This window comes from Ceratotherium simum, chromosome 20, assembly GCF_057802395.1.
Source record: "Ceratotherium simum simum isolate JZ-2026a chromosome 20, ASM5780239v1, whole genome shotgun sequence".
Lineage (NCBI taxonomy): Eukaryota > Metazoa > Chordata > Mammalia > Perissodactyla > Rhinocerotidae > Ceratotherium > Ceratotherium simum.
Window position 1 is genome coordinate 51,344,101 of NC_141919.1, and position 9,222 is coordinate 51,353,322.

Below are 9,222 nucleotides of genomic sequence, written 5' to 3' on the forward strand. Positions count from 1 at the left end.
GGGTGATGCTCTTCCCCACCTGCACGGTAATGAAAATCACAGTAGCAGTCCTCTTCAAGTGATGCAGACATTGGGGAACCTACAGTGTCTTTTGATTGTGCTGGGTCTCCTTGAGTAGACCAATGTTTCCCTCTGAGGGGAGAGTTGAGAATTCGGGTGGGTTCCCTGGGTGAGTGGCACACGCCACTCGAGGACAGTGGCGAGGGCAGTGGCGGGGGTGACCCAGGACTGAGACAGAGTGGAGTTGATGGGAGTGGGAGCAGTGCCGGAGCTTACTGTCTGGGGAAGGGGTGCCATCCCAGAAGGCCACGCTGACCTGCTTCTCAGTGTTGGGAGATTGGGCATTCGGGTCCCTTCTTGTCTTCTGTGTCTTGGGTCGCCCTGTGGGACTTTTGGCCAGAGCCAGGCTCTTTTCTACATGTTCTTTTCTGGTGCTGGCCACAGTCTCAGCTTTAGAGAACATGGATTCCTTGTGGTCTTTGCCTTTTGTCTTGGGGTTAATCCAGTGCAGAAAGGATTTCATCTTATTTCTCAAGCCAGATTCCGGGAGGCCAGGCCTCTTGTGAGTATGGACTGGCATCACCTGCCCCTGCAAAACGTGACCTTGCAAAGTTTGGCCCTGCAGTGGCTTACCCTGAATGAGTTGGCCCAGGAAATGCTGGCTCTGGGACGCCTGGGGCCCCACAGGCTGTGCACGTTCAGGAGTCCCTGCTGGATTGAGGAAGATGTTGAGCTTGGTTTGACTGTCTTGCGGGTCATTCTTCTCAGAATCCTGCCCCCCAGGGACTCCTGGAGTCAGCTCTGGGGGCTTAAGCTGAGGGCGACGTTCGGGACTGTGTGGACAGGGAGCTTCAAGGTGAAAGCTATGGCTCCATCGCCAGGGGTTGCGGGGTGTCCTGTGCAGAAGCATCCCTTCTGGCCTCTGGGCTTCGGCAGGGTGGCCATTTTCTCTTGTTGAGGAGAACGCAAACCCTGCATCCCCTTCTCCATGGTCCCCTGCCGATTTGGGTTTCCCCGGGTCCTCTCTCTTTCCTGCGAGCGTGGGGACTTGGGCTGAGTCATTGCTCTTGCCAGGGCTTTGGGGCTCAGGGCTCCAGGGCTCCACCAGGCTGGGGAGGTTCACACTGGCCTCCAGCTGAACACAAAGCACCTGGGCCTCTGTCACGTCCCCACTGGGCTGTGAGATCTTGGAGGCCCCATGGGCAGAACCATGGTGTACTTCTCTGGAACTAGGGTGCCTCTGGCTCTTCTGCACTGCCTTTAACTCACTGGCCAGCTGTTGTTTAAGATGGAGCCATTCTGGATCTGGGATATGAGGCGTGTCTGCTGTGATGGGGAGTTTCTGGAGCAGTGTTTTTCCTGGGTTGATTACACTCCCAAGAGACTCCTGTGTGGAAATGTTCTCTGGGATTGCTAGGGTTTGTTCCCTGGATGCCTTTGCTCTTACGGGAATTCCCAGTTGTGTCTCTAGGATCTTCTTTCTCAAGTGGAAATTTAGTTTGGCCAAGATGGGTTTTTTGAGTGAGTAACGGCTCGCAGGCTCCGTCTGGCTTTCCAGAGGCACTGTCTCGATCATTTCTTCCACCTGCACTTCAGCCTGGAATTCATCTGCAGAGTCTGCACAAGTCTCATTGGCGTCTTGAAAGCGTGCCGCAGGACTTCGACACTGCTCTGCATGTGACGTCACCTGGGTCAGAGGTTCCATGAGGAATTGGAGTGGCCCAGGCACCTTGTCTGTGATTAGAGCTTGGGTAGTGATTGCCGGGGCCATGGCCCTGGAGAGAGCCACATAATAGAGAGCAGGCAGCCCTGACAAGAAGGCCAGATACTTGTGCCGTAAAGTTGTCTCCAGTTTCTCAAGGGCTCCCTTGGACAGGGCTCGGGGCAGCTTAGGATGTTCATTGTTGGCATCTGCAGAGGCTTGTTGCTGCTGCTCGAGGGCTGTGGGCATCCAGGGTGTAACTTCCTGTTGTAGATCAGAGTCAGTGGCTGCCTGTCGCTCCAGGGGCTTGCTTTCTGGGATGCAGGTGAGGGGAGCCCCTTCCAGGCCGCCAGGAATGATGCACTCCCAAGAGCTATATACACAGGCAGGGACCTTGCCCTGGTGAATCTGCCCACGTTTGGAGTTGATGTGGCTCTGCAACATTGCCTTGGCCTGGTCGAGCAAGTGTGGCACGGGGACTGACACTGGTTCCATGATGGGTGAGAAGGGGTCACCAGCCCCATTGGTGTCTAGGACTATGGATTGGGGAACAGTCACATTGGCTAGGGCTGTGCTGTTCCAGGACAGAGTGTGCTGATCAGCGGGGGACAGGAGCAACTGGATGGACTGCTGGATCTTCTGGGGCAGGCCCCAGCGATGGTGAATCAACTGCCTCTGGAGGTGGAATCCCAGCAGCCTCCGGGCATGCTCCGGGAAGAAGTGTATTTCTCTGGTCCGGGCTGAGATGGGCTTTCCTTGCCAGGAGGTTTTCCCAGTCTCAGCAGACTGGGCTTTGTCACAGGGCTTATAGTGCACAGGGCTCTGAGTGTGTGGAGATCTCTGGAAAACTTCTGGCAAACCCCAGTGAAGTTGGAGCTGCCTCTGTAGCACGTGCCACTCCAGAGCTTCACATTCGGCCATTGTCAGAAATGGGACATTGATCTGAGCTTGTTGGTGGTCAGACGGAGTGACCCAATTTGGAGAAGATGAGGAAGAGGGTGGGGTTGACCCGGGTGGAGTTTTAGGCGGCAGAGATAGGAAGGAGAGCTCCTTGAAGAGAAAAGGATCCTTCAAGGGGGCCTTGGACATGTTCCTGTTCATGGAGAGGCCTTGACAGCCGAGGAAGATATCAACCAGGGACTCACTGTGCAGAGAAGGGAGGCCACAGAATAGCTGGCTGTATTCCTGCTGCAAATGGCCCACTGAGTCATGAGCCTGTGGCCCAGGAAGTGGATCGAGGCCACTTAAGTCTTTAAGGGCTGGAGAGGGCAAGGCTAGAGCCATATGGTTTGGGATTTGCTGGTAGTGGTGTCTTTGTTCTGGGTCCACAATGGACCATTCAGAAACCCAGAAGGCCTGGGTTGGCTGGCCAGCCATACATGCACCCCAGGTCTGGTAGGAAACTGTTGCAAATTTCTCAACAGAGAACTGAGAAGTATCGTTCTGGATGAAAGAAACTGGTTGGTTATTTATAGGTTGGTAAAACAATGGCGGGTTTGGCATGAACTGTCTCAGGGACTCCTCCACACGTCTGGGGAGCCCCCACCTCTGAAAATGCATCCATTTCTTTACATGTACCTCAAGAAATCTCAGGACTTCAGGACTGAGGAATGGCAGGTGGGCAGGGAGGACAGTGACCATATGCAAGGCCAGAGGGTGTGTCAGGGTGGTGATTTCTCCATTCTGAGTCAGCAGAGAGATCTGGGAATTCAAGGGCTGCTGACCTTGGTTCCCGTAGACGAGGCTGGGGTTGCTCTGCATCATCTCCTGCTGGTTCCCTGGGATCCTAGGCTCCTCCAACCTTGAAGAAGATATCATCTCTGCGCCCCTGGTCATCTCTAGCACTTGAAATTCCCGCCCTAGCTGGATGTATTCAGCCCAGTAATCATGGAGGCTGACCTCACCTGCGGACTGGGCAGCTGACTGTGTTAAGGATCTCTGATCCATTAACTGTAACACTGTGGGGGTTGCAGATGGAAGTGAAAGGTCTTTGGATTGTGGGGAATGATGCTCTAGGCTCTGCTCAAAAGACACAGTAGACATGGACAAGACCTCTAGGCAGGAGGAGCCCTGTGATGGCCTCGGTGAAGTGGAAGAGATCAGGGTGTTCTCACCCACCAGCAACTGCTGAATCTCCAGAGCCATGGCATTGCAGATTTGGCAGCAGGAATCTGCACACAGGAGCCTCCGTACACTCCCCTCCCGAGGAAGCCAGCTCTGGCTGTGAAAGGAAACATGACAGCTGTTACTGATGGAGTGACATCTGCCTCTTTGGAAGTGTGTGGCCTGGAGATTCGCACTGCCCTCCCCTAGTCCTGTAAGCCCTGGGGCCTGCACCCCTGGGTGTTTAGCCATCTACTGTTCTTCCTGGCAAAATGCCATTTGGTAAGTCATGGTGGGTGAGCCTGAGGTTCTGGGGCCTGTTGGGCAAGGTCTGAGATAAGCCATGGGAGCACAGGACCATGAGAGACTGGGAGGTGGGGTGAGTTCTCTGCTGACCTGTGTTGTGAAGCTGAACTAGGATAAAGTATCAGACAGAAGGGGGAGCCACTGGTTAGTTAATGGGACATCATCAGGTAAAACCTGGAGTCCAGTCTCATTTGGGCATCAGAAGGCCTGGGCCTGGTCTTCAGTATTTTCAAACTGTGGAACGTGAGGTCCTTGTGGGAACTCTGCAATCTGGGGACTATGGGGTACACACAAGAACATCTCTTGTCAGCCTGTCCCACTCTCTAGAGATCTCAAGAAGAGGAGAAAATGACAGGCTCCTGTCTGAGGGCTGTCCCAGGAACTGGCCTCCCTGAAGACAGAACCAGAGGAGGTAATGTCAGCAGGGTCCAGACAGACTCTGAGGGGTCTGCTCTTGAAAGGGTATATTGGTAAATAGAATATGACAGTGATGACTTATTTATGACTTATTTATCCATTCTCTTGACTGGATAACTTGTCTTGTAACTAAGTGCAAAGCCATGTAGAATCTTTTATGCATTACGCACTAGTCAATCCTGAATTCCAGGACCACTGTGAGCCTAGCCCCAAGCTGAACTGGGAGATGCCTCCCTCCTGAGACGTCTGATCCTGTTCTGCACTGGGAACCCTCTCAACCAGTCCCCCAGCCTCCACTGTTTCTGGCTTCCTCCCAGTCGTTATGCCCCTCCTCATCCCTGTCTCTGACTAAGCAGAGAAATCATCACAGGCCAGGCTGGGAGTTGGGAGACTGCAAAGAGCAAGAGATCACCTTTTCATGACAGAGAGCAGCTCCCACGGCCTCTCAGCTTCTTTCTGGGAACGTCTCCTAGCTGAGAAACCAGGAGACAGTGTTACATGGAAGGGGAGAGGATTCAGAGACATCCTATAGGAAGCTGAAGGCCTTTGGATTAGAGGAGACTGAAAACCCCAAGAATCAACGCTTTAAGGCACGTCTGTGTACAGCTTAATTAGTTACAATGTGCTGTCCCAGACCTAATCTCATCTGATCACCACCAGCACACCGTGAGTGAGGCAGGATCATCAGATGCCCATTTCGTGGGTAACAAGACTGAGAAATGAGGCAACTTCGACAGAGTCATAGAACCAGTAAATGACACAGCTAACGACTTCTGCCTTCTTCCTTGTACTTCATTCCCTGGGATAAGGTGGAGAATTTTGGAACATTCTTGGGCTCTGATTTCCCACCAAGAAAGTCTTCTGGGAGAATTTGTCAACCTGGAGAGTTGGAGCCTTTAGTGTTGAGAGCACTGGCTCCTGTCACCAGGGGTCATAGCGAGACAGGGTGCATGGGAACCATGCCCACGGTGGAGCAGTCAGAGCAGAGAATGGGACTTTACCTCTTGATGCTGCATCTCTAGCCCTTTGTCTGACTTTTCGATGACGCTTAAAGACAAAAAAGTTAGAGTGTGAAGCTGGCATACTATTTTCTTTTTCATGTTAAATGAGACCAAAGATGTATACATTTCCCTGTCCCTTTCTGTCTATCTGTCGGTATTTTATTGACTTTCCTAACCCTCCTTTCCATACCCCATCTTTTCTCACCCCAACATTTCTCTTCTCTGCTTACTTCTGATTCATTTCGAGCCTCCTCCATATACTCTACTTCCCAGTTATTTCCCAGGAGAAATTCTGCTTGAGGCTCATGATGAAACAGGAGAAAGAGTGGAGCAGATTATTGGGTGTGTAGGTCTAAAGCTAAAGGACTTCTGCTAAGAAATGCCTTACTGGACCACCAACCAGAAAGATCCCCCGTATTAGGAGGTCTTCTGAGATCCTGTGAGTAGATTCCATTTCATCTGGGTCTCAGCCCAAGCCTGATAGAGAGGGTCTTGATTTTTCAGTTAGAATACACTGCAGGGATGGCCTGGTAAGGAATTATTTCTAGGCTCTATAAGAGAAGTGCCATGGAAGAGTCACTGAATGCATGGTATAAAATTGGGGGAGGGCAAAGGGTAAAAGGAGAGACTCTGTGATCTTAAAAGCTTCTTATCTGAGGCTTCATTAGTTCAATCGTGGTCATAGTATTTCCTTACCCGGCAGCAGCTCCTTTTAGGTTCCAGCCTTACTCCATCATAACTCCTTTTCACTTGCCAGATGAGCAAGACAATAATGAAGATGGAGCCATAAAGAAAAGTAGGGCTCAACATGGTCTAAACCTCATTGGCATGAGGAGACCAACCATCCCTCTCTCTAGGCGTTCAGGGTCTGGTGCCTAATGACTCCCAGTGCTATGCCTCGTCCTGTCCGCCTCACAGAGGACGGAACCAGGCCAGCTGACTGCATCACAAAGCCCGTCTGTTTCACAAGGCAGGTGTCGTGTCAGAGTCCTTGATCTGTCTTAGGGAGGCTTATGTGGTGAGTCAGTCTGTAGAGGAGGGTGTCTGGTTGTCTGTCAGGGTTACAGAGCCTGGCCCTAAAGGTGCCTGCTCACAGGTAGAGTCTGTGCTCGCACTTTGTCTTCACTCTCCACACCCTACAGCAGCTCGATGGCTCAGCTGTCTCCTTCACGACGACTGTGTGGTCATCCATTCCCAGAGAACTGCGTGTTTAGGGACACAGGGCACCTTTTGAAGAAGAATGGCTGAGACAAAGGATCCTCCACCAAGTGCTCCACCTGTACTGGAAATATGTCTGAGAAGCACCCATGAGATGAGGGAGGGCCGAGTCTGGTTATGGCTTGGAGAGTTTTGCTATTACAGGCAATGGGTTATGGGAACTCAGAGGTGCATGAAGGGGACCATGGCTGATGTGGCAGGAAGGTCCAGGTGGCAATACCGTGAAATTCACATGTGTGGAGGAAGTGAAGCTTCCATTCTGTGTGGTGGGAAGAGATTGTAAATGCTGCCTTCCCTGGAGGCACTGATTAGACTCACTTATGGAGCTCTTTTAAGAGTTTGTTTTCTAGAGCTGTTTTTCCATGTTATAGAATTCTGTCTACTCATGGAGATGACTACCTGCAGAGATGGGTTGGTGCCCACTTCTGACTTAAGATCATAAACTAGTTGCTGATTGTGGTTATATCTACTCATCAACTCTGGATGTATGCTGTTTTCCTGAAGGAATTTTTTTGTTTGTTTTTGTTTTTTCACTGGACTTGTGAAGCCTTCAGGCAGGCCGGTTGTTTTCTGATTCCTCCCCAGGGCCCATCACTCCTATACTCTGCCTATTTATTTACACGTTTATGTCACCTGCTTGACATCTGTGCCTATTGTCATATTTCTCTAATAGTCTAGGATTTCTGCATTTCCTTGAGAGAATCTTGCCCTAGTGATGTGGTCTGTCACAGCCAAGAATCCTTGAGCTCACGATCCCTGAAGAGGCTACTTGGTCCTTCCTCCAGCATCCAGTCCTCCACCCAGCTGGCCTGGTGATCCCTCAGTCTGTGCTCATCCCTAAGCTGGGCAGTGTCAAGGGTACAAAGACATTTGAGTCATGTTGCCTTCCTGCTCTCAAGACATTTACTCTGGTTTCCAAGATAAGACTAAAACACATGAAGGAAGAGCCAACAATCTGGAACAAATAGAATTGTGTACTCACATGTGAGGCCCAGGTCACAAACATCCCATTTTAGAGGAGAGAAAGCATAGTGAGGATCAGGGTGGTCAGAGAGCTCCCAGGTTGAGTGATGTTGGAGTTGGATCTAAAAGTGCAGCCTGCGAGAGAAAGGAGCATGTTCCAGGTTGGGGAGAAACTTACCAATGAATGCAGAGCACTGAGGAATGGGCCACGAGTGCAGCTGGCAGTAAGAAATGCATCTGTCTCTAGCAGATGTGCAGGTGTGTGGACTGGAGAGGACATTGGGAAAGATTGGAGGTGCAGAGGTGAGGCCTCTTGATGAAGAGCCAGTGCACTTAATTGACTTCAATCACTGAAAATAATTGGTTTTTTAAAAGTAGGCATACATATACATGCTACAAAATTCAATAGGCAGAATAAGGTATGTAGTAAATAGGTACTCTTACCCTTGTCTTTCGTCTCCCATTTTTCCTCCTTGAGCCAGTCATTCCTAACAGATTCCTGTGTATCTTTCCAGAATAATCTAGCATAGCCAAAAACAAATGAATGTTTATGTTTTTCTTCACAAATGGTAGTTTAGACAATTTTGCTTCTTTCTTATTTTATTTAATAACATAAATATATCTTGTGCATACAGTTTTTTAAATGGCTATAATGTCTTCGTTAATATCACTGTAACACAACTCATCTTCAATTCTCTATTCATGGATATTTAGTTATTTATGGTCCTTTGCTCTGAATAGTAGTGCTGATACAAACCTCATATATATAAATCTTTGTACACATTTATGGGTATATATGCAGGAAAAATTCCTGAGTGAATCCACTTAACAATATTAAGTCTTTTGATCCCTAGATATGGTACATCTCTTCATTTATTTAGAATATCTTTATTTTCTCTCAGAAACGTTTTATAGTTTTTTTGTACGTCTTGCACATATTTTGTGAATTTATCTCTATTTCAAATTTTATGATGCTATTGTAAATGATATTGCTTTTTAATTTCAATTTCTAATTTTTGTTGTTAGTATATAGAAATAGAATTTGTTCGAATATTTATCTTATATCCTGCAATCTTGCTAAATTCACTTATTAGTTGTAGTAGCTTTTTTTTTGGTAAATTCTTTAGTATTTTCCAAATTGATAATAATGTCTCACATGTTGTCTAACAACTACATCTTCTTTTCCAATCTGAATGCTTTTTATTTGTCTTTCTTACCTTATTGCCCTGACTAGAACATTCAGTATCATGTTGAGTAGAAGTGATGAGAGCAGACATCTTTGTCTTGTTACCGTTCTTAGGAGGAAAACATTCTTTTTTCTTTATGCTCCTCAGACTTGATAATTTCAAATATCCTATGTTTAAGTTCCCTGATTCTTTCTTCTGCCTGCACAAATCTGCTTTGAACTGCTCTACTGAATCTTTGCATTCACTTATTGTATTTTTCAGCTCCAGAATTTCTATTTGTTTTATTTTTATAATTTTTATCTCTTTGTTGATATTTTCATTTTGT

General features: G+C 48.5%; 1 protein-coding gene across 1 annotated transcript; it reads right to left on the reverse strand.

Moving 5' to 3' along the window:
- Positions 1 to 79: 79 nt before the first annotated feature.
- LOC101406026 (protein SPATA31F1-like) lies at positions 80 to 6,352 on the reverse strand. The gene is made up of 4 exons (XM_087444842.1): positions 6,226 to 6,352; positions 5,530 to 5,575; positions 4,941 to 5,001; positions 80 to 3,923 (listed from the first exon to the last, which is right to left on the reverse strand). Exons 1-4 carry the CDS (start codon positions 6,337 to 6,339, stop codon positions 80 to 82), a joined length of 4,065 nt encoding a protein of 1,354 aa, XP_087300968.1. The 5' UTR covers positions 6,340 to 6,352.
- Between the last annotated feature and the right edge of the window lie 2,870 nt (positions 6,353 to 9,222).

Coding starts and splice junctions, on each gene's coding strand:
- LOC101406026 (XM_087444842.1), bottom strand. CDS start 6,339: ATGTTGAGCCCTACTTTTCTTTATGGCTCCATCTTCATTATTGTCTTG. Junction 5,576..6,225: donor CTAAAAGGAGCTGCTGCCGG/GTAAGGAAATAC, acceptor TTTGTCTTTAAG/CGTCATCGAAAAGTCAGACA. Junction 5,002..5,529: donor TAGAGATGCAGCATCAAGAG/GTAAAGTCCCAT, acceptor CTGGTTTCTCAG/CTAGGAGACGTTCCCAGAAA.